This window comes from Arachis duranensis, chromosome 8 (assembly GCF_000817695.3).
Source record: "Arachis duranensis cultivar V14167 chromosome 8, aradu.V14167.gnm2.J7QH, whole genome shotgun sequence".
NCBI classification, from domain to species: domain Eukaryota; kingdom Viridiplantae; phylum Streptophyta; class Magnoliopsida; order Fabales; family Fabaceae; genus Arachis; species Arachis duranensis.
In genome coordinates, this window is record NC_029779.3 from 34281719 (window position 1) to 34305289 (window position 23571).

General features: G+C 40.6%; 5 protein-coding genes and 1 pseudogene across 5 annotated transcripts; 4 read left to right on the forward strand and 2 right to left on the reverse strand.

Annotated features, from left to right (window-relative positions):
* On the forward strand, positions 1–2267 carry LOC110274842 (disease resistance protein RUN1). The gene is made up of 2 exons (XM_052252756.1): positions 1–665; positions 1013–2267. Exons 1-2 carry the CDS (start codon positions 55–57, stop codon positions 2142–2144), a joined length of 1743 nt encoding a protein of 580 aa, XP_052108716.1. The 5' UTR covers positions 1–54; the 3' UTR covers positions 2145–2267.
* Positions 2268–3442: 1175 nt separating this feature from the next.
* LOC127741122 (uncharacterized) lies at positions 3443–7242 on the forward strand. The gene is made up of 4 exons (XM_052252755.1): positions 3443–4052; positions 4368–5454; positions 5536–6485; positions 6613–7242. Exons 2-4 carry the CDS (start codon positions 4368–4370, stop codon positions 7231–7233), a joined length of 2658 nt encoding a protein of 885 aa, XP_052108715.1. The 5' UTR covers positions 3443–4052; the 3' UTR covers positions 7234–7242.
* An 11-nt stretch (positions 7243–7253) lies between these two features.
* On the forward strand, positions 7254–8172 carry LOC127741123 (uncharacterized). The gene is made up of 2 exons (XM_052252764.1): positions 7254–7772; positions 7856–8172. The coding sequence occupies exons 1-2, from the start codon at positions 7290–7292 to the stop codon at positions 8069–8071; spliced, it is 699 nt and encodes a 232-aa protein (XP_052108724.1). The 5' UTR covers positions 7254–7289; the 3' UTR covers positions 8072–8172.
* A 284-nt stretch (positions 8173–8456) lies between these two features.
* Positions 8457–8995, reverse strand: LOC127741256 (uncharacterized). The gene is made up of 2 exons (XM_052253360.1): positions 8798–8995; positions 8457–8702 (listed from the first exon to the last, which is right to left on the reverse strand). Exons 1-2 carry the CDS (start codon positions 8993–8995, stop codon positions 8457–8459), a joined length of 444 nt encoding a protein of 147 aa, XP_052109320.1.
* An 8818-nt stretch (positions 8996–17813) lies between these two features.
* Positions 17814–20625, forward strand: LOC107462277 (UDP-glycosyltransferase 73C4-like; annotated as a pseudogene).
* An 831-nt stretch (positions 20626–21456) lies between these two features.
* LOC107462278 (pentatricopeptide repeat-containing protein At3g22470, mitochondrial-like) lies at positions 21457–22632 on the reverse strand. The gene is made up of 2 exons (XM_016080856.3): positions 22336–22632; positions 21457–22287 (listed from the first exon to the last, which is right to left on the reverse strand). Exons 1-2 carry the CDS (start codon positions 22630–22632, stop codon positions 21457–21459), a joined length of 1128 nt encoding a protein of 375 aa, XP_015936342.1.
* Between the last annotated feature and the right edge of the window lie 939 nt (positions 22633–23571).

Consider the following 23571-nt stretch of genomic DNA (forward strand, 5'->3'; position numbering starts at 1 on the left):
TCTTTGGAAAGTTGGAGCTGAAAACATTTGCAATTTACAATAGAGCAGTAAAGAATGGGGTCGAAAGATCCAAGCGAGAAGGCGCGGGTTTGGAGACCCAAGTTTAAGGCCCTACTCTGTTGCTTGCAATCTCCTTCTCCCATGGATTCCAAGCTGCAAGATTCAGCTTGCAGTTCCACTCATCAGTCAACGGATCCCAACAGGAACAGGCGGTTATATAAGCACGATGTGTTTCTGAGTTTCAGAGGCACCGACACCCGCAACAATTTCATCGATCATCTTTATCATAGTCTCATCAGGAAAGGAGTTTTTGCCTTCAAGGACAACGAGAGGCTTCAGAAAGGGGAATCTATCTCTTCTCAGCTTCTGCAAGCCATCAGAGATTCCCGCGTTTCTATCATTGTCTTCTCAAGTGATTATGCTGCCTCCACATGGTGCCTCGATGAAATGGCTACCATAGCTCAATGCAAGAAAGAGTTCGGACAGAAGGTTTTCTCCGTTTTCTATGATGTGGATCCTTCTGTTGTTCGAAAGCAGAGTGGGGTGTACGGGGATGCTTTTGCTTCACATACAAAGAGGTTCCAAAAGGATCTTAGCAAGATTAAACGCTGGAAGAGAGCTATGACGGATTTGGCCAATTCTGCTGGATGGGATGTTAGAGATAAGTACGTATCATGCTTTAATTTATTATAGATGTTTGAATACTACATTGGTAAATTAGATAATTGAACTCAATTACTGCATAGAACAAGTAAATTGACCAAATCATGCATTGAAAATTAATTGGGACTTGATTTCTTTTTGTTGTAGTGGTTGATAGTTGATTTGAGTTGAAGTCCGTCAAGAATTAATTTGAAAAGCATGCATATTTTGTTCTGATTTTTCTGGAAAGAATTGGATTTTATACTATTAAGTCGCTTGAAATCAAAGAATTGAAGTCTAATTCTTGAATGAATAACATACCGTAGTACATGTGATGCTTTAGGGATTTTATTTTTCTTTTCTCTTTCAGGCCAGAATTCACGGAGATTGATAAAATCATTCAAAAGGTAATAAAAGAATTGGATCATAGATTTTCTGGGTTTGCTGATGATCTAGTAGGGATACAACCATGTGTAAAAGAATTAGAACAAGTTCTAAAGATAAACTCAAAGGACGAAGATGTTCGAGTTCTTGGAATCTGGGGAATGGGTGGAATAGGAAAGACAACTCTTGCCAGTATCTTGTATGACAAAATCTCTTATATGTTTGACGCACATTGCTTTATCGAGAATGTGAGCAAAAGTTATAGAGAGGGCAGTGCTATTTCCGTTCAAAGACAAATTCTTCGTCGAACTCTAGAGGAACAAGATCTAGATAAATATAGTCCTTCTGAAATAGCTGGGATAATCAGAAATAGGCTATCTTCCAGAAAGCTCCTTATAGTTCTTGATAATGTTGATGAAAGAGAACAATTAGATCAATTGGCTATAAATACTAAATTACTTGGAAGAGGAAGCAGAATAATCATAACGTCCAGGGATAAACATATTCTTGAAAGTTATGGAATAGATGCAATTCACAACGTTTCCTTATTGAATTCTCAAGATGCTTCAGAACTTTTTTTTAGAAAGGCCTTCAAAAGTGATCGTCCTAGTAGCAGCACTTGTATGGAGCTAACTCCCATCATACTGGAATATGCTCAAGGTCTTCCATTAGCAATCAAAGTAGTGGGTTCTTTCTTGGACAAACGGAATGCTTCCCAATGGAGGGCTTATTTAGAAAGATTGAAGAAATATCCGGACAAAAAACTTACAGATGTGCTTCAAGTAAGTTTTGAAGACCTGCAAAATGATGATAAAGAAATATTTTTGCACATTGCTTGCTTTTTTAGAGGAGACAGGGAAGATTATGTAAAGCGAATTCTAGCTACTTGTGGACTACAACCTAACATTGGAATTCCAGTTCTAGAGGAGAGATCACTCATAACCATTAAGAACCAAGAGATTCATATGCATGACATGTTACAAGAATTGGGGAAGAAACTTGTTCGGGAAAGATATCCAGAAGAGCCAGCATTATGGAGCAGATTATGGCGTTGTAGCGATTTTGAAAATGCTCTGATGTCAGCTGAGACGGTAATGTTCTCAAATTTAATATTGTGAGTTTTTCCCATTTCCGTTAGAAATTTTAGAGATGGCAGTGCTATCGCCGTTCAAAGACAGATTCTTCGTAGAACTCTAGATGAACAAGATCTGGAAAATTATAGTCCTTCTGAAATAGCTGGTATAATCAGAAATAGGCTATCTTCCAAAGAGGTCCTTATAGTTCTTGATAATGTTGATGAAATGGAACAATTAGAACAATTGGCTATTAATCCTAAATTACTTGGAAGAGGAAGCAGAATGATCATAACCACCAGGGATGAACATATTCTTAAAAGTTATGGAGTAGATGCAATTCACAAGGTTTCTTTATTGAATTCCCGTGATGCGTCAGATCTTTTTTTAAGAAAGGCCTTCAAAAGTGACCGTCCTAGTAGCAGCACTTGTATGGAGTTGACTCCTAGCATACTGGAATATGCTCAAGGTCTTCCATTAGCAATCAAAGTAGTGGGTTCTTTCTTGTACAATCGGAATGCTTCCCAATGGAAGATTATTTTGAAAGACTGAAGAAACATCCAGACAAAAAAGTTACTGATGTGCTTCAAATAAGTTTTGACACACTGCAAAAAGAAGACAAAGAAATATTTTTGCACATTGCTTGCTTTTTCATAGGGCAGAGTGAAGAGTATGTAAAGGAATTCTAGATGTTTGTGGACTACACCCTCACATTGGAATTCAAGTTCTAAAGGAGAGATCACTCATAACTATTAAGAACCAAGAGTTTCATATGCATGACATGTTTCAAGAATTGGGGAAGAAACTTGTTCGAGAAAGATATCCTGAAGAGCCAGCATTATGGAGCAGAGTATGGCTTTGTAGCGATTTTGAAAGTGCTTTGATGTCAGCTGAGACGGTAATCTTCTCAAACTAAATATTCTGATTTTTCTTATTTTCAATTAGAGCATTTTATAATAAATCCTTTCTTTATTCATCTCCATCCTTAATTCCTTTCTTTATTCATCTCCGTCCTGAAGCTGATGTTTTAGGATGGGTCAATTGCTATGCAAACCACAAAAAACAGCGTTATTTCCTCCTCCTATTCGAAATCTCTTTTCTATTTTTTACACCCCCATAAGTGTTTAGGGAGGAGGTCTAGGACACTAGCGGGAGGATAACTGTCATGTTATCAACTTAATAGTCCATGGAATGTTTTCATCTCACCTTTGAGGACTAAAACGTTAAATAAAAATTATTTTGGAACCAGCTTGAAATATTACTCAAAAATTTAGTATTTTAAATATTAAATATTTAACTACCAAGTCTAGCAATTCAAACACTTCCATTGGATATGTTTATTTGTGCTTCTTAGAAAAAAAAAAGAAAAAAAGAAGTAAAAAACAGCAGCAGTTTTTCAACTTTTTTTAAGATACAAATTTAGTCATTAATATATAAAATCATAAGTTCATAACCGAGTTAATAGTCAATTTCGTCTTCGAAAGTGTCCCCGATCTCCATTTTCGTCCCCAAAAGTCAAAATTAATCAAAAACGTCCTCGAAAGATACCCGTGTTGATCACGTTCGTCCTTCCGTCTTCTGGGTTGATGAGATGGCAAACGGCCGCTTACGTGGCACGTTAACTGCCAAGCTGGCAGTGAAGCAGGACGACGTCGTTTTGGTTGATGGAGGCAGTGGCGTTGAAACGTCGCCGTATTATGTTTTGAACAGGTTTTGAAACGTTGCGATGGCTTACCCCTGTCTCATATCAACCATCGCTCTGTCTTTCGCTCCAAAACGTGTCGTCTCCCACAAGGCATGCCCTAAGTGTGGAACCGAAGCTCTGTACCATCCTGACAAGGATCGTTAGTGCTGCTAGACGAATACAGTGGAAAGGCTTTGGCCGTTGAATGCAGAGTGGGTGTTATACTGGCGCAGCATTGCTAGTAAAAGAAGGCATTGAGACATTGAGAGGTAATGATTGAACTCATAATATCATTTCTTACTTATTCTGTGATGTGGTGTATTGTTAATATGGTGGTGTTAGTCTTCGTCTGATTTAGGGTTTATTCTGTGATGTGGTGTATTGTATATGAGATTGTGTTGCTTTGTATGCCTCTGTGACAGTAGTCAGTGATGTTTGAATTTAGTTATGGTTCTGTTGCATGTTTTTTTTTTGGGTGAATGGTTGATTGGTACCAACTAGGTGTACTAGGTGGTGATTGATACAGAGCAGCTGTTGCTGGTCATGTTTGTTTATGCTGTTTTCGTGTTTGTTTGTTATTGTAGATGGAGGGTCCTCCCATGACGTTTGTCTTTCACCATGGTGGGTTGTTTAGGACGGGTGAGGATGGTGACATGGTTTATGAACCTGATAACACAGAGGTATTGATGGGTGTCGAGGGAGACACACTTGATGTGTTTTTCGTGAGGGGTTACTATAAGGAGCTGGGATACATTGAGGCTGGCAATTGTTGGTGGAAAGTTCCTGGAGTTCCAATTCCATCTGGGTTGAAGAAGTTGGAGAATGATGCTGACTTGATTGCAATGTGCAAGGATTGTAGGAGGAACCAGCACTTGATCAACCTATACTTTGAGGACTGCATCTCACAGCCCTGTGTAGTGGACAACAGAGGGGAAGGTGTACCTCTTCTGGAAGCAGGAACTAGTAAGGAGAAGAAGTTGAGTTCCCAGGCCAAGATGCATCACTCCCAACCTGTGAAAACTCCCACAATAAACCACCCTCAGCCAAAGAAACCAACCTATGAGCCCACTAAGGCAGCCTCACAGCCCAGTAGGCCCAAAGCTCAGCCCAGTAAGCCCAATTCTCAGCCCATGAAGCCAGCCTCACAGCCCAGTAAGCCCAATAAGGCTTTTTCTCAACCCACCAAACCAACACATCAAGCCTCAAAGACCACCTCTCAGCCCATAAGGACTCCCTTGCAGTCAACAAAACTCCACCCTCAACAAGCCAAAAGCAACAGTCAGGGGAAGACAGTCCCACATCATTCCAAAACCTCCTCTCAACCAGCCAAAACGCCAGAAAGTAATAAGAAGAAAGGAAATAGCAGTGCATGCAGAGTAACAAGATCCGGAAGAATTGTAAGAGAAGGTCCCATCCAGGATGAAGATTCTGACTCTCATGACTCGTATGAGAGTACTGAAGATGAGTTGTACAAGCCTCCAAAGGTTGTAGGAGACAGTTTATACAGCAGTGAAAGTGATTCTGATAGTGGAAAAGGCTCAGAAAGAAAGCAAAAGCAAGCTGAAGCAAAGGAGAAGCATAGGCCTCCTAAGTCTAGACTAGCAGATAAAGAAATTGACACTGATGACTCAAGTTATGAGGGTTTCGAAGATGAAGAAAGCTCTGAATCTGGTAAGCTCTTAATCTGGATTGCTATTGTTTCAATATTTCATTTGGCCAAATTTTAATGTATTTTATGTTATGACTTGGTAGATGTAGACGAAGATGATGATGATCTTGGAAGTTTCTCAGATCCTGACTCATGGCATTCAGAGGATTCGGGGAAGGAGTTAGAGTCTGATGAGGAGACACTTCCTGTTTATCCCCAGTACAATGCAAAAACCAAATTTGGAAACCTGAAGTTTGAGGTTAGTATGACTTTCAAATCAAAAGCTGAATTTATACAAGCCACTAGGGATTACACTATCCAGTGGGGCAGAAATATATTATTTACCAAGAATGATAGAGTTAGGGTTAGAGCTGTTTGTAAGTCAGATGATTGTCCCTGGGTGGTTTATTGTGCTTGTAACAGTAAAGATTTGTCTTGGCAAATTAAAACGTTAGTTGATAATCACACCTGTCCTAGAAAGAGGAAAAATAGGGCTGCAACCCAAACCTGGACACTTAGCAAGCTAGTACCTAAGCTTAGAAAGCACCCAACTATGAAGCATCGAGAGGTGTATGATTGGTTTGTCCGAAAGTGTAATGTGTACCTCAATAGCACCTGCATCACCAGGGCACTAAAGGCTGCTAGGAAAATTGTAGAGGGTGATAAGATAGCCCAGTATGGTTTGGTGTGGGATTATGCAAACGAGTTACTTACTAGCAATCCAGGATCCAGAGTGCAAGTTGGTGTGATCCCAATGCCTGAGAGTCCTCCACTATTTGATCGGTTCTATGTGTGTCTTGATGCTTGCAAAAGGGGGTTTAAGGCAGGCTGTAGACCGCTAATTGGACTAGATGGTGCCTTTCTGAAGACACTACACGGGGGCCAAATTCTGACAGCTTGTGGACAAGATGCTAACAATCACATCTTTGTGATTGCATATGCAATTGTCAATGTGGAAAACAAGGATAATTGGCAATGGTTTCTTGAACTGCTTCACAGTGATCTAGGTGACTACAGAGAGCACAAATGGTGCTTCATCTCAGATATGCAGAAGGTAATGATTTCTGTAAGGACTAATTTGATTTAACTATTATTCTTTGAAGGACTAGTTTGATTTAATGAATTCAATGTTGAGGACTGAGATGATTTAATATCTTTTCGTGTTTGGTCTTTTGGTGCAGGGTTTAATCCCTGCTGTTCAGGAAGTTTTCCCACGAGTTCACCACCGCTTCTGCGTCTGGCATTTGTGGCGAAATTTCTCAAAGCAGTGGGGTAGTTGCGAGTTGAAAGACCTTGTGTGGGAATGTGCAAGGTCAAGGACAACATCTGAATTTGATAGAAACATGAAGAGAGTTAAATTGATCAACGAGAAAGCTTGGCAGTATCTTGATAAATGGCCAAAAGAGGCATGGACGAAGGCGCATTTCAGTGAGGTTCTGAAAGTGGATAACATATGCAACAATGCATGTGAGTCATTCAATGCAAAGATCAAACACGACAGGAGTAAGCCTATCCTGACCCTGGCTGAGGAAGTAAGGAGAATCATCATGAAGAGTATGGTTGACAACAGAAAGAAGTTGCAGAACTACCAAGGAATTCTCCCTCCTGTTCAGCAAAGTAGGTTGGAAGCTATGACGGTGCTGTCCCGCCATTGGGCTCCTCAGTGGTCTGGTGATGAAAAGGAGGAGTTGTACGAGGTACATGGCTGGCCGACAAATATAGTGGTTGACTTGGGCAAGCACACATGCACTTGCAGGTTTTGGCAACTTATAGGTAACAACTTTCTTCCCTTACTTAATTAACAATGTCTTCATTCAATGACAAGAGACCTGAGGAATACTGCCATGAGTGGTTAAAGATGGAGGCGTATAAGCGCACCTACTGTTTTAATGTCAATCTGGTTAAGGGGCAGGATCTATGGGAGAAAACGCCACATCCATCCCCAGTCCCACCCCCAGTGAAGCCTAAACCAGGGAGGCCAACAAAGAAGCGAAGAAGGGACAAAGAAGAACAACCTAGTGGGTCAAAGACAAAAATGAAAAGAAAATACAACCCAATCCGGTGTATGTACTGCGGTGAGGTTGGACACAACAAGAGAGGGTGCGCAAAGAAAAAGGCTGTGGATGCTGAGGAACATGCAAGGCAGATGCAGCTACAATTGGCAGTTGTTACCCCTGCTCCACAAGGTTCTGAACCCCAAGTAAACCCTTCTCCTACTGATACTGACATTGGTACACAAGCTGAGGCACATATGCCTTCACTTCCATCACCCACTCAGGCTGACTCAGAGAGTGACAACAGTGACTCGGAGTGCATTCCACCAACCCAGGAGCCCCTAAAGGTAGTATCATATATCATCACTCCTAAAAAAATTTGGCAGTAGCCTAATCATGTAACAATCTTATTTGCTACTAAATCATACAGGATCAACTGATTGGTAGGCCAGCTAAGTTGCAAGTGATCAAAAGAAAAGCAAGGTCAATTTCCTCCCCTAAGCACATTGCAACTCGATCTGTGGCTGTTTCTGCTGAGACCATTAAAGGGACAAGCTCCAGAACTGCTAAGCGGCTGGAAAAATTCATGACCTTTGTGCCTACTCCAGGCTTCAAGGCTCCAAGGAAGAATGATGATAAAGTTTGAGTTGTTAGGAGTGTCTACTTGTTAACTCATTTTGTGTATGAAATAACATTCTGTTTGTTGCTTTTGTTTTTTTGTTTTTTGTTTTGTGTGTGGTAATTTAGTCTATGGACAATGTATTTGTCAGCTAACAACCTTATGACTTTGTTATGCTATTTCTGTATTAAGATAATGTGACAATTAGCTGTCAATGACAAGTTACTATTAAGCTTGCTTATTATCTTCATTTTGTTTATGCCTCAACATAATACATGTAAACACAGAATTAGTTCCACACTTTATAAAATTATCCACATTTGACAGGAAATTGCTTCCAATTTCAAATAACTACTCTCATTTAAATCAACAATTTCAATACATCTTTACATGTTCATACAGCATAATTTATTCATTTAGAATTACATAAGAAACAACAAATTATCACAACTACTACAAACAGCAGAATCATTAGCAGTTTCAAAGCTCTAACTTCAGCTTCCACAGTGCCCAACTTCCATGCCACCTTCACCCGCCATTCATCGTACTCACCTTCAACCTCCATATCAGCTCCTGCATCTTTCTTTGTACCCCACACACCCACTGCTTCGAATTCATCATCATCAACCCACTTAAAATAATTGCAGTGACTGCCCTTCTGCAATTTCATATGGGAGTAAACAAAAAAATCAGAGAACACCCAAAAGAGGATAAGAACATGAAAAAGCTTTAACTTCTTTTACCATCACTCACCCGGTACCTTGGACATGCATGGAACAATCTATTCGGGTTCTCCGCTGTCCCAGATTTCTTAATCACAGTCTTCAGCCCACAGAAACACGATCCATCATGCGCATTCACCCTCCTCCTTCGCATCGAAACACTGGATCCATGACTGTCGTGCGATGCATGTGACAAACCACCACCACAACCACCATCTCCTCTCTCCATCGACGCAGCCAGCCAGGGATTACGCCTCCTAGTTACCTCTGCTGCCACCGAAAGTGATCACCTCGAAGTATTTATCGTTCGTTTTGGGATTAGGGTTTATAAACTCCAAGGACTAATTTGATGGCTTAACCAAAACTTATCTTGTCAGCAACAACATCCTACACCGTGGCGTTGGCCAGCTTGGCAGTTAACGTGCCACATAAGCGGCCGTTTGCCATCTCATCAACCCAGAAGACGGAAGGACGAACGTGATCAACACGGGTATCTTTCGAGGACGTTTTTGATTAATTTTGACTTTCGGGGACGAAAATGGAGATCGGGGACACTTTCGAGGACGAAATTGACTATTAACTCTTATCCATTTTCAAGGAAACAAAAATGGCTCCCCAAACACCACAGCTCCATTTGTTTTGTTTCCATTAATGGCACAAGGCCACTTGATTCCGATGATGGACTTAGCAAAGTTATTACTTCAGCACAATAACAATATTAGTGTCACGATTATCACAACCCCGCAAAACGCAGCAAGATTCACATCAACCTTCGCTCGCTACATTCATTCCGGTTACCAGATTCGACAAATCCAGCTTTAGTTTCCATATCAAGAAACCGGCTTGCCAGAAGGATGTGAGAATCTTGACATGCTTCATTCACTTGGCAATGCTTTCAATTTTTTCAACGCAGCAAGTCTTCTAAGGAACCGGTGGAAAAGATCTTCAAAGAGTTGTCGCCGCCGGCATGCTGCATAGTCTCCAATATGAATCTACCGTACACGATCCACGTCGCTAAGAAATTCAAGATTCCAAGGGTTTCTTTTGCTGGAGTTAGTTGCTTCTGTTTAATGTGTTATGATGCTTTGTGTACCTCACTGATATTCTCGGCCAAATCTTCCAATATCTTCGGCAAACAAACCATACAACCGAGAATAAACCCATTAATTCAAATCATACCGAGATCCTTGTGTAACAGAATTTCGAAATCAAATCCTACTAACAACAGAACCGAGCATTACTCGAGGTCCAACCTATTTAACCAGACGAGCTTAACTCGCCAAAACAGGATATACAGGGCAATCACCACCTACTCATCACTTCCCAGTTTCATTTTCTTAACGTTATTGCTTTTAAGTTTGTTATTCTCGTAATTGACTTGAGCGTCGGAGTCCTTTTTGCAGGGTCCACGCCGAGGTCAAAGGTTCGCAGGAGAACGCTTCCGAATCCTCTCACTGTCGTGACGCCGACCATACTTCGGAAGCATACTCTGGATGGAACAATTGGCGCTCACCGTGGGGCCCAATTTTTTCTTCATTTTCAAGTGTAACCCCATACACCTTGTGCTCTTTCTTATTTTTTCAGGAACTGAAGCATGACGGATCAATCGGGCACCCATCAGCATGCCGGTCTCGACCTTGTGGCAGCAAACGCGGCATTACTCGCAGAAAATCAGCGAATGGCTGAGCTATTAGCCACCTTGCAGAATAAAGGTGAAAGGAAAAATGTCAACAAAGAAGTAAACACTGATCAGCAAGACGAACACCAATCAGAGTCCAATGCCAAAATGGAGGAGAAAACCCTGAAGACCAGGAGGGAGCGAGCTAACCCCTTTTCTGAAGAAATTATGAGCTTTAAGATGCCTCAAAACTTCACGCTTTCTATGACGCTGGTACCTTATAAAGGGATCGGAGATCCTAAGATTCATGTTACTAAATTTGAGTCTATGATGTTCCTCAATAGTGACTCCGATCTCATATTACGCCGTTCTTTTCCTACTTTTTTGGATGGTGCTGCGCTGTTGTGGTTTTCTAATTTGCCTGCAGGTTCAATAACGAGTTTTGACAACTTCTCCAAGCTCTTTATTAATCAGTTCGCGGCCTCCAAGATTTACATACGAGACTCAGACTATCTCAGTACTATCAAACAAGGAACGCACGAGAGCCTGAAGGACTATATGACTCGCTTCACGACGACGGCTATGGAGATCCTTGACCTTAATCCAGAAGTCCAACTGCACGCCATAAAGAGTGGTTTGCGCCCAGGGAAATTCCAAGAAGCAATAGCAGTAGCAAAGCCAAAGACATTGGAGGAGTTTCGAAAAAAAGCGACTGGGCAAATCGAAATAGAAGAATTACAAGAAAATCGGAGGAGTGAAAGGCAGCCGAACAAAAGGGACGAGGATAGGCCAACTGCCAAAGACACTAAGAAGCCCTTCAGGTTAACACCCAAATATGACTCGTACACCAGATTCAACGCCAGGAGAGAAGACATCATCAAGGAGATACTACATAACAAACTGATAAAGGACCTCTTGGAAAGACTAGCAAAGGACCTCTTGGAAAGACTAGCAAGACAAAGGCACCTAGACAAGTACATCAGTAGCAAAACAAGGGGGACCTCCGACGACCCCTAGCGATCGACGCCAAGAGCGAGCTTCGCACACCTTGGATAAAGCCAGAGCCCAACCCCCACCGACCAGGGGAATCATCAATTGCATCTCTGGGGGGGATTCACAAGCGGAGGTGAAACCAGTTCAGCGCGAAAGGGACGATACAGGGATATGCTAACACTCCAGCGAACGGCCGATGTATCGACAGCCAAACCGAGAATACCTAACATATATTTCAAACAGTCAGACTGTCAAACCAACTCAGATAATCTGGACGACCCCGTAATGATCTCCATTCAAGCAGGGGACCTCCTAGTGAAGAAAGCCCTCCTCGACCCCGGCAGTAGTACCGACGTCCTTTTTTATTCAACTTTCAAAAAAATGAAGCTCAGCGAACGAACCCTGCTACCCTCTACAGGGGAGCTGATCGGATTTTCAGGGGAGCGCGTGTCAATTCTCGGTAGCATTTGGCTAAAGACGACCTTAGGCGAACATCCCATGAGCAAAACCAAGGACGTGCAGTTCCTCGTAGTCGATTGCATTAGCCCAAACAATATTATTTTGGGTAGACCTTTTCTAAATTCTTTTGGTGCCATTGTTTCCACGCTTCATTTATGTGTCAAATTCCAGGTACAAGAGGACCAAATAGCCACCATACATTCCGACCACATTGAAGCTCGCAGGTGTTATAATGAAAGCTTGAAAATCAGAACAGATATCCGGCAAAGACCTAGGCCAACCCAAAGCACATACAACGTCGCTAACATATCGGGCATTGTCGAGCTCGATCCACGAGGAGATCTCCATGACAAGCCAGCACCAATAGACGAGCTTGAAAAGGTACATTTGGATAACAATGTTAACCACTACACTCACATTAGCTCTTCTCTCCTTTCAGGAACAAAATAAAAGATAACAAGCCTACTTCGGCGAAATGCCGATCTCTTTGCCTGGACACCAGCAGATATGCCCGACATTGACCCGAACCTCATATGCCACAAATTGCAAATTGATCCAAGGGCACGAGCTGTCTCCCAAAAGAAACGAAACATGGGAGACGAGAAGCGCGCAGCATGTCTCGAGGAAACCCAGAAGCTCCTCCGAGCAGGATTCATAGAAGAGCTCCGATTCACAACGTGGCTATCAAACGTGGTTATGGTAAGAAAGGCCTCAGGTAAGTGGCAAATGTGCGTAGATTTCACTAACTTGAACAAAGCATGCCCCAAGGATGCCTATCCACTCCCATGCATAGATAAATTGGTAGATAATGCATCAGGATATAATGTTTTAAGTTTTTTAGACGCATATTCTGGCTACAATCAGATATTAATGCATCCAAAAGATAAGGATAAGACAGCTTTCATAACTGAACTGGAAAATTACTGTTATACTGTTATGCCTTTTGGCCTTAAGAATGCAGGGGCTACCTACCAACGCCTCATGGACAAAGTCTTCAACAAACAAATAGGGAAAAATCTGGAGGTATATGTTGACGACATGGTCGTCAAAAGTCAACAAGAGCACACCCATGATGCCGACCTAGAAAAAGTGTTCGGTCAGTTAAGGAAACACAACATGCGACTCAACCCGGAGAAGTGCGCCTTTGGAGTTAAGGGGGGAAGTTCTTAGGCTTCATGCTGACATCAAGAGGCATCGAGGCAAATCCCGAAAAATGTGAAGCGATCATTAACATGAGACATCCCCGAACAGTAAAGGAGGTCCAGAGACTAAATGGAAGGCTGGCCGCACTTTCTCGATTCCTACCAAGTGTATCAACACATTCTCAGCATTTTCTCAACATACTAAAAAGGCAAACAAAGTTTAACTGGAATACGGAGTGTGAAACAGCTTTTCAGAAATTGAAGGCCATAATCTCGTCCCCACCGATCTTACAGAAGCTGAACCCCGAGAAGCCACTACTGTTATACTTGTCAGTATCTCCAAAGGCTATCAGTTCAGTACTTGCCATGGAGATAAAGGATAAGCAGGAACCAGTCTACTTCGTTAGTAAAACATTGCAAAATGCCAAACTCAGATATCCACCGATGGAGAAACTAGCGTATGCACTGATACTTACAGCAAGAAGATTAAGGCATTACTTCCAAAGCAATAAAGTCATCGTTAGAACAAATCAGCCCTTGCGACAGATTCTTACCCGACCCGAGGTCTCAGGAAGACTCACCAAATGGTCGATAGAATTATCTGAATTTGACATAACATACGAGCCGAGGACGACAGTAAGGGCACAATTCTTGGCAGATTTTGTAGCCGAGTTAATAGACCAAGCAGATCATGAACACACATGGGAGCTCTACGTAGATGGGGCTTCAAACTCAGAAGGATCGGGGGCAGGAGTATACTTAACAGACAAATCCGACCTCCAAGCAGAATAGTCAATCAAATTCTCATTTCAAACAAGTAACAACCAAGCCGAGTACGAAGCCCTACTCGCCAGCCTTCGGTTTGTACAATCCCTAAACATAACACACCTACAGGTATATTGCGACTCACAACTGGTGGTACAGCAGGTGACTGGGAATTTTCAGGTAAAGGACCAATTGTTAGAAAAATATCACACACTGGTAAGAGAACTCATACCTCACTTCACTTCCATACAAATCACACATATAGCTCGGGAACAAAACACCCGAGCAGATGCTTTATCAAAACTAGCAACAACTAGGAAGAGTATGCATGATTCTGTTATATCTCAGCTAACCCTCGCTGAAACCGAGCTTTGGCAAAAGAATATTTTCTATCTCACAGGAACAAGACTGTCGAACACCATACAAGCAATACCTACATACTGGAACCATACCAACAACCATCAAGGACGAACGAGCATTTAAAAGGTGAGCAACATCTTTCACATTGATAGGAACCGATTTATACAAGAGAGGCTTCTCCTAACCACTACTAAGATGTCTAAGCACGGATGAAGCTAAGATTGCCATGGATGAAACCCACGAAGGAGTATGCGGTAACCACATTGGAGGAATAAGCCTGGCATCTAAGGTCGCCAGAGCGGGCTACTATTGGCCAACAATGAAGAGTGATTGCATTGAAAAGGTAAGAAGATGCGACAGCTGCCAAAAGCACGCACCATCAATACACAACCCAGCCGAGAACCTACATACCTCGGAGGTAAGCTGGCTGTTTTATAAATGGGGGCTTGATATTCTCGGCTCATTCCCCAAAGCTCCCGGGCAGGTAAAATATTTACTTGTAGCAATTGATTATTTTTCGAAATGGATAGAAGCCACACCTCTAGCAAAAATAGGGGCTGAAAAAGTCCGAACTTTTCTTTGGAAAAACATCATTTGTCGTTTCGGCATACCACATGCCATTATAACTGACAATGGTCGGCAGTTTACCGATCAAAGCCTGGCAGAATTTTTGCAGGGTTTCAAAATTAAGCATCATTTTTCATCAGTGGAACACCCGCAAACAAAGGACTCGTCGAGGCAGCTAACAAGGTAATTCTTATGGCACTCAAGAAAAAACTCGGCGAAGCTAAAGGAGAGTGGGCAGAGTTGATCCCAGAAATATTGTGGATTTACAACACAATGAAACAAACAACCACCAAGGAGACCCCCTACCGACTCGTTTACGGCGCCGACGCAATGATCCCAGTCGAAATCGCCTTAACATCAGCAAGAGCAAAAGAAACCTCGGCACCAAACAATGATGACGTCAGACAAATAGAACTGGATACAATAGAGGAAGACAGATACAAGGCCGAGATAAGACACAAGGCAATGCAAAACATAATAAGAAGGAAATACAACAAAATGGTCAAATCTAGGTCTTTCGCAGAGGAGGACCTCGTCTTAAGACGAACAGAGGAGGCAAGGAAACCACAAGCACACGGAAAGCTCGCCGCAACATGGGAAGGTCCTTACAGAATAACAAAAGTCCTCGACAACGGAGCATACAAACTTCAAACATTACAAGGAATGACATCCCTGGAATATGGAATGTATCATCTCTTAAATCCTACTTATCATAAGAAGATATGGACATGGGGAGACACTCTTTTTCCTACTCACAAGGTTTTTCCAAAAAACAAGGGTTTTTCTTGGAGAGGTTTTAATGAGGTCCCCCACCCCATATCAGTCATGTACTTAATAGAAATAATCAAATATACACTTCTAGCCAGAATATCTAATTATCATAACCATTACACCAATAGTGTCAAATACTGAGATAATGTGCGCACATCTACAATCAAAACATCAAACTCCCTATACGGGTACAAAATATCTAAGTCCAATTAAACAAAATAAATTACCAAAGCAGTCCTCTAATCTGCTCCCTTCTCCACTGATTCACTTTCACCCTGATTCTCAGGCAGGGTACCATCATCCATGAGGCGACCATTGCTTACAATTTTTGTTACATCAAGCAAACTCACATCAGCATCCGGAGCGACAACACCAATCTGAGCTACAGCCCGATCAAAGCCAAGAGTAAAGGCAGTCAAAACTTCCTCTTCAAGCTCGGCAACTCTTGCCTTCAATCCCACCAGCTCGGCAACATTTGCCTCCAAGTCACCCTTCAGCTTAACAACTTCAGTTTCAGAAGCATTCTTCACATTCTTTACCTCAACCCTTAATTTCTCAATCTTTGAATCCCTCACCTGCAATGATTCCTTAAGCTTCTTCACAGCAGCCACATTATCTGCATCTAAGATAGCGTCCAATTCAGAGGTGCGCCCAATCGATAGCAAACAAGCACCCATGACCTAAAATAACAAAGGTCGTCAATCAATACTCAAATCAAGTAAAACAAAAGAACTAACACCACAAGTAAAGCAAACCTGCAGATAACGTGCGACTCCTATCTTCCCAGCATCATGAATCGTCTTCACATCAGCATCAACCTGGGCGAACTCATCAGCCACTGCCATGAACGAAAACGAAGCCGACCATATAGAGTTACTCGGCCCATCCCTATAACCATGAAGGACAAGTTGACTCTGGTAGGCAGACTCAATCTCCTCTGCCGTAAAGACAGCATTATCCTCCTTCACCCCGGTCAGATCCACCACCTTTGAAGGTCCCCCACCTCTTTTCCTCTTAAGAGGAATCTCCTGACCAACAGAACCCCCACCCTCTTTTCCCACATTTGTTGAAGATCCTTCTTTTTCCTTCTTCTTAGCCTTAGAAACGAAAGCCTTCAAATTAGCAGTAGTTAAAGTTGAAGCCTTTTCACCTAGCAAAAACAACCAACAAAATCAGATAACCCCTGAAAATATTAACACGAGAAAACCAACAAAAGGCATACCTAGATATTCATCTAAAGCCTCCCTATCCCCCTCGAGCCTCAGCAAGGCCTGAATAGACAAAAGCTCGGAGGACGACATAGCAGACATAAGAAAACCAATAAGATAATCCTCACTCTTCACCCTATCCTCGCACTCTAAAACCTGCCGAGGATCAGGAGACCAGAAAATCGGAAACCTCTCTTCCATCGTAGCATCAAGATAAAAAGGATAACACTCCTCACAAATCTGAACCTTCACAAAAAACTCTTTGAAATCCTTAAAAGAGGACTTGTACAGGCTGAAGATAGCTTGTCCAAGGTGACTACTTAAGTTCACCCAGCCACCCTTCCAAACACTCTTCGCTTGAAATAGCGAAAAGAACACCCCAAGGGAAGGATAACAATCCAGATACTCCATAAGACACTCAAAGGCACGAACAAAAGCCCACGAATTAGGGTGAAGCTGCGTGGGAGCACAATTTAACAGAGATAACACACCACATTCAAAATCAGTAAAGGGAAAGCGAACACCCAATTCCGTCAACAAGTAAGTATACATGTAAAAGTACGCCCAGTCACCCATTTTCTCACACACCCTATCACTCTTCTCGCAAGGCAAGAACCTAACCTTCAAACTGTCTCCACCCGTGACCCACCTCGCATTGTTCAACTGCGACAGCATATCAGAACTACTGAACACTGAAGCCCGTGACTTATCATCGCTATCAACCCAGCCATAAGGGTCATTTTCATCCACATCAACTCCCTTCTTACCCATGCAAACTAACTACAAACAGTAACGAAAAAGACAAACGAAAAATGAAAGAAAGTTACCTTTCTTACTCATCTTGCTACTCAAAAACAAAAACCAAACTCGCAGAAGCCTAACGGATAAGGGGACAAGGAGTTACTTCGACACATTACTCCACGTAACCCTCCCACTTCCCCATTAATCACAACTGGCATCTCCCCACTTCCTGCCTACGAAAAAAACACAAACACCAACAACACACAAAAACAAAACATAGTTTGCGCAAAGCCCAATTATCTAGGCCCAAAGCAGCTTAGCAAGAGAAACACATTAAGCTTGGGGGCTACCCAGGCAATACATCCACATTAAAACTCCAAAAACAAACAGGCCGAAGATATAGAAAAGCTCAACATGTTCCTCATGCCGAGCTTGGGGGCTGTGTACCTCACCGATATCCTCGGCCAAATCTTCCAATATCTTCGACAAACAAACCATACAACCGAGAATAAACCCATTAATTCAAATCATACCGAGATCCTTGTGTAATAGAATTTCGAAATCAAATCCTACTAACAACAGCACCGAGCATTACTCGAGGTCCAACCTATTTAACCAGACGAGCTTAACTCGCCAAAATAGGATATACAGGGCAATCACCACCTACTCATCACTTCCCAGTTTCATTTTCTTAACGTTATTGCTTTTAAGTTTGTTATTCTCGTAATTGACTTAAGCATCGGAGTCCTTTTTGCAGGGTCTACGCCGAGGTCAAAGGTTCGCAGGAGAACGCTTCCGAATCCTCTCACTGTCGTGACGCCGACCATACTTTGGAAGCATACTCTGGACGAAACACTTTGCATACAAGTAATGTGAGGAATAGTGTTGAGGATGAAACAGAGTACTTCATTATACCGGATTTACCAGATGAAATTGAAGTCACTAAATCGCAGGTACCGGCACAGGTGGACGAGAATTGGAGCAGGTTTGGTGAAGAGATTTATGCAGTTGAAAGTGATTCTTTTGGAGTAATCATGAATTCGTTTCAAGAATTGGAGCTTGAATATGAAAGAATGTACAAGAAGGTTAAAAAGGATAAAGTGTGGTGTGTTGGTCCGGTGTCACTGATCAACAAGGATCTGTTGAAGAAGGTTCAAAGAGGAAATAATGTTTCAGTTGAAGAGTGGAAGCATCAAAATTGGCCTGATTCTCAAAAGCCAAAGAGTGTGATTTATGCATGCCTTGGAAGCTTAAGTAATGTAACTACAATTCAATTGATTGAGATTGGTTTAGCCTTAGAAGAATCTATAAGACCCTTCATTTGGGTAATTAGAGAAGGGAATCAATTAGAGGCGCTAGAAAAGTGGATTAAGGAAGATGGTTTTGAAGAAAGAATCAAAGGTAAGAGTCTTATAATTCGAGGTTAGGCTCCTCATCTACTAATACTGTCACATCCTTCAAGTGGAGGGTTCCTGACACACTGTGGCTGGAACTCTACTTTGAAAGCTATATGCGCCGGCATGCCGATGCTGACGTGGCCGTTATTCGCAGACCAGTTTCTGAATGAAAAACTAGTTGTCAAAGTACTAAAAGTTGGAGTGATGGTTGGTGTGAAAAGTCCTACTACTTGGGGGAAGGAAGAGGAGGTTGGTGAACTGGCTAAGAAAGAGGATATTAAAATAGTAATAGAGGAGTTAATGGATGAGAATAATGGTGAATGTGAAGAAAAAAGAGAAAGGATAAGAAAGTTAGCGGAAATAGCTAAAAGATCTGTAGAAGAAGGTGGATCTTCTCATAGTAACTTGACTGTATTTATCCAAGAAATTTTAAATAAAAAAATGGGAGGTATATGATAATATGATTTTCCAAACTAATGGCAAACAATGTAATTGCAAATGTGTGAGAGTTTTTAGTATGCTTAATTTTTGCTTTGTGTGTTTGGAATATCCAAATATTTGACTATAGGGTTCTTCAATGTATAATATGCGGTTTGCACTTGGAATCCAAGAATGATCTTGCTTATTAAATATTAATCCATTTTTATATGTAATTTAAAAATAATTAATGTGTAAAATAATTTATGTATGTAGTTAAAATGATAAATCCTAGAATCTCAACTAATTATATTAAGCTCAAATCCTAAATAGTATTTGATTTGATCTTTGATCTGAAGATTATCAAAATTAGGTAATAAAATCATCATAGAGCACTCAACTATAATTGAAGTGGTGATGAATCGAGAGGCGGTGGAGCAGACAAAGTACTTTAGGACGTGAAGACAACTCAAGCCGCCCTCGTCTTCTTTTCCAATGTGATTGTCTTAATCCAAATGGTTGGACACATTACAAAGGATGAAAATGAAAGCTCACATTACATAATACATACAAGCCTTATTTTAGGAAAGAAAGGATGACAGTATGAGTTATTCATCAATTAGAAAGTTGAAGAAGGGACGACAAAAGCTGAATAAGCTTATGCAGAAATATACTGATGTTATAAAAAAGTGTGTTATCTTTACTTTTTTTTTTGCAGTAGATATGCCTTAATCCTCATCAAGATATAACTCTTGAAAAGGTTGATAGGTCCAATTCTTCCCTCAATCAGCTCATTGGAATACAAATAATAAACTCGCTGCTGCCACTTATTTCGACAAGCAATTGAAAAATGTTTAAGAGATTGTGTTTATCCCGGGCAAATTTGTTTATAAATAATATAAATAAAGTGTGGTGAATAATAAAGCAGACACACATACCAAGAAAGGAATGTTAGTTATAAATGTCACATAAGTAAACGAATTAAACCCACCCAAATTCAGTGGACTAAACCCAGTTAGGATATCCACCAAAACAAAAATGGATTCTATAACACCACATCTCCATTTCGTTGTGTTCCTATTAGTGGCACCTGGCCACATGATTCCAGTGATGGACATTGCAAAAAATACTGCTTCAGCAGAGTGTTGTTGTCACGGTAGTCACAACCCCACAAAATGCAGCAAGAATCATATAAACCCCAAACCTTTGCTCGTTAAAATGAATCCAGTTATCAGATTTGATTAATTTATCATCAATTTCCACATCAAGAGGCTGGTTTGCCAGAAGGGTGTGAGAATTTTGATATGTTACCTTCACTTGGCAATACCATTAATTTGTTGAATGCGACAAGCATTTTTGTGGGAACCGGTGGAGAAGCTTTTCAAAGAGTTGGTGCCGCTGCCGAGCTGCATAGTTTCTGATACGTGTTTGCCATATACAATCCACATTGCCAACAAATTCAGCATTCCTGGGATTTTTTTACCGGAGTAAGTTGTTTCTGCCTCTTGTGTACTCAGTTTGCGCACCAATGATGTGAGGGAAATCATAAAGGATGAATCAGAGGACTTTTTCGTGCTTGGTACATTAGACAAAATTGAAGTAACCAAACGACTGGCATTATCACCAAACAATGAGAAATGGAACAAGTTTAGTGAAGAAAAAAAGAACTAACTACTCAATTGTGACTCAACAGGTAAAGTCTCCATCACTGTCGCCTCAACAAAAATGTTGTGGTCGAAAGAACTATATGCCACTTTTCCAATTCTTAGGTATCTGCAAGTTTATCTTTTAACAGTAAGAATGCTTTTTTGTATGTTGAAAATAATCTAATTAAAAGGCTTATGTAGGTAACTTCAGAAATCAACTTAGAAATTGAAAACATTTTCCAACTTAGAACTAACTAATCAATTGAAACAGCTAGTCCAATACCTAAGGCCAAAAGAAAAAGCATTTTCGAACCATGTAGGTCACTTTAGAAATCAACTTGGAAATTAAAACAACTGACCTTATTCCTTGCCATGCATCTAATGATCATTTCCAGAAAAGTTTGTGCCTCATTCTTTTTCTTTTATCTATAAGTGACAACATTAGAGAGGTTTTAGTTGTCTTCCCATTGTAAAATCAAGGGCTTCCCTATTCTGATAATCCACCTTTACAAAGATGATCGATTATGTTTTTGACATATGCATGATTTCCTCTGATGAAAAAATGATTGAAAAATCTTCTGTGCATTCTTCTACTCTTCCAGAGTTCTATAAACCATATATAAGTATTTTGTATGTGTACAAATTAGGACAAATATCATCATCAACAATTTGGTTTAATAGTATAATTGCCTTGCCAAGTTGCTGCCTGTCGTATAATGCATGTAACAATATATTGTAAGTTTCAATATTTGGATCCAAATTCTTGGAACACATATATAGGAAAAGCTTCATGGCTTCATCAAATCTTTTATTCTTGTAATAACCACTAATCAAGATATTGTAACTCCAAATATTTGGAACAAAACTTCTTTCATAGATGAGACTTTTAAATAATGCAATTGCCTCATCAAGATGCTGGTTTTTGCACACGAAATCTAAAAGGATATTATAAGTGTTTACATCAAGGAATGGTTGACCGCAATAATGCATTTCATTAACAATCTCCCATGCAGATGAGATTCTACCAGCTTTGCACAAGCTATCAACTAGAGAATTGTAAGTTACAATGTTTGGAACTATGTTCTTAAGAAACATATCTTTCCTAAAATTCATGGCCTCATCCACTCTGTTAATCTTGCAATAACCTTTAATCAAGATGTTATAACTCCAAACATCAAGCACAACCCCCCTTTCAATTACCATATCAAATAATTTTCTTGCCTCATCAACTTTATTGTTCAAACAATATCCATTTATCAAAATTGTGTAAGTAATAATGTTTGGTTGCTGGCCCCTTAGAATCATCACATCGCACAAATCGTGGACTTGTAATAGCATCTCTTCTTTGCATAATGCATCAATTATTATGTTAAAGGTATACACATCTAGGCTGATGTCTTTAACAAAAATCTCATTCAGCAATAATCCAGCTTCTTTCTATTGGCTCACATAACAAAAACCATATATTATTGAAGTGTAAGTAACAATATCAGGGGAAATTCCTCGACCAAGCATATTAAAATATAAATCCAGTGCATCATTCAAAAGTCCACCTTTGCACAAACCATCAACAACAATATTGTACATTACAAAATTTGCCTTAACAAACTGACCCTCCATTTTCCAAAGCCTTTGGAGAGCAACTCTTGTTTCTCCAGACTTACACAGCCCATTGATTAAGGTTTCGTACATAACTTCATCAAACCAAAATCCTTTTGCAACTATTTTACCATAAATGTAGAGTGCATCCAAAATCTTACCATTAAGATACAACCCCTTCATTAGTGTAGTAAAAGTTACCGCACTTGGCTTAAAACCCTATACAAACTTGCTTATTACCAAGAGTGCAAAACCCATCTGACCTGCATGGCCATAACAATTGATCAAGATGTTCAAAGTAATACTAAATGGTAGAATGCCCTTTGACTCCATCTAGGTATAAAGATGAATAGTCGTGGCATAATACTTCATCTTTACAATCGTTCCCAAGATTTTGGTTAATTCCACAATCGATGGCTGCGGATGCATATCAACCTTGCAATTAAATAAAGCTACAGCATCTTCAAGATTATCAAATTTGTAAGTGTCTCGTGATGGAAGCGGCTATGAATGAAGAAGACATAGCCTTGTACGGTGGGCATATGGCATAAAAGCAAGTAAGTTCGATGATGGCAGAAGAAAGCGATGGAGCTTAGGGATGCATACTGCGTTGCAAACAACATGTCCTCTTAACATAAAAATTGATGATACTTCACGAAACACAATTCTCCACTCTATGATTATCAGTATTGCCTGAAACCGTTTAGCTACCTTAAGAATGAAGAAGACGACTTTAGATATTTAATATAAATCAACTTTCCTATTCGTATTAAGAATGTTTTAGTGCAAAAAACTGGTTTCACTGAACTGAATTGAAACTATTTTAAATAAACTAATTTTTTAAATAAAAAACTGAACTGAAACCATAATTTTTGTGAAAACTAGTTTATTAAAAACCAGTTTTTATGGTTTAGTTCAGTTTTAAACCAAATTAAAACTTGTTTTATTTAAACTCCAAAATTAGTTTTTACATACTCTTTCTCTCTCTCTCTCCCTTTTCTCTCTCTCTCTCCTCTTTCTCCCCCTCCTCTCTCCCTTCTCTCTCTTTCCCCTTTCTTCCTTCTCTCCCTTCTCTCTCTTTCTCTCTCTCTCTCTCTCTCTCTCTCTCTCTCTCTCTCCCTC

Excerpts from the sequence above, each read along its gene's own strand:
- LOC127741256 (XM_052253360.1), bottom strand. The coding sequence starts at position 8,995 with ATGGAGAGAGGAGATGGTGGTTGTGGTGGTGGTTTGTCACATGCATCG. Across the intron at positions 8,703-8,797 it reads ATGCATGTCCAAGGTACCGG|AAGGGCAGTCACTGCAATTA; the intron begins GTGAGTGATGGT and ends ATGAAATTGCAG.
- LOC107462278 (XM_016080856.3), bottom strand. The coding sequence starts at position 22,632 with ATGAAGGGGTTGTATCTTAATGGTAAGATTTTGGATGCACTCTACATT. Across the intron at positions 22,288-22,335 it reads GAGGAATTTCCCCTGATATT|AAAGAAGCTGGATTATTGCT; the intron begins GTTACTTACACT and ends GTGAGCCAATAG.
- LOC127741123 (XM_052252764.1), top strand. The coding sequence starts at position 7,290 with ATGGAGGCGTATAAGCGCACCTACTGTTTTAATGTCAATCTGGTTAAG. Across the intron at positions 7,773-7,855 it reads CAACCCAGGAGCCCCTAAAG|GATCAACTGATTGGTAGGCC; the intron begins GTAGTATCATAT and ends TAAATCATACAG.
- LOC127741122 (XM_052252755.1), top strand. The coding sequence starts at position 4,368 with ATGGAGGGTCCTCCCATGACGTTTGTCTTTCACCATGGTGGGTTGTTT. Across the intron at positions 5,455-5,535 it reads TGAAGAAAGCTCTGAATCTG|ATGTAGACGAAGATGATGAT; the intron begins GTAAGCTCTTAA and ends ATGACTTGGTAG. Across the intron at positions 6,486-6,612 it reads TCATCTCAGATATGCAGAAG|GGTTTAATCCCTGCTGTTCA; the intron begins GTAATGATTTCT and ends CTTTTGGTGCAG.
- LOC110274842 (XM_052252756.1), top strand. The coding sequence starts at position 55 with ATGGGGTCGAAAGATCCAAGCGAGAAGGCGCGGGTTTGGAGACCCAAG. Across the intron at positions 666-1,012 it reads GGATGGGATGTTAGAGATAA|GCCAGAATTCACGGAGATTG; the intron begins GTACGTATCATG and ends TTTCTCTTTCAG.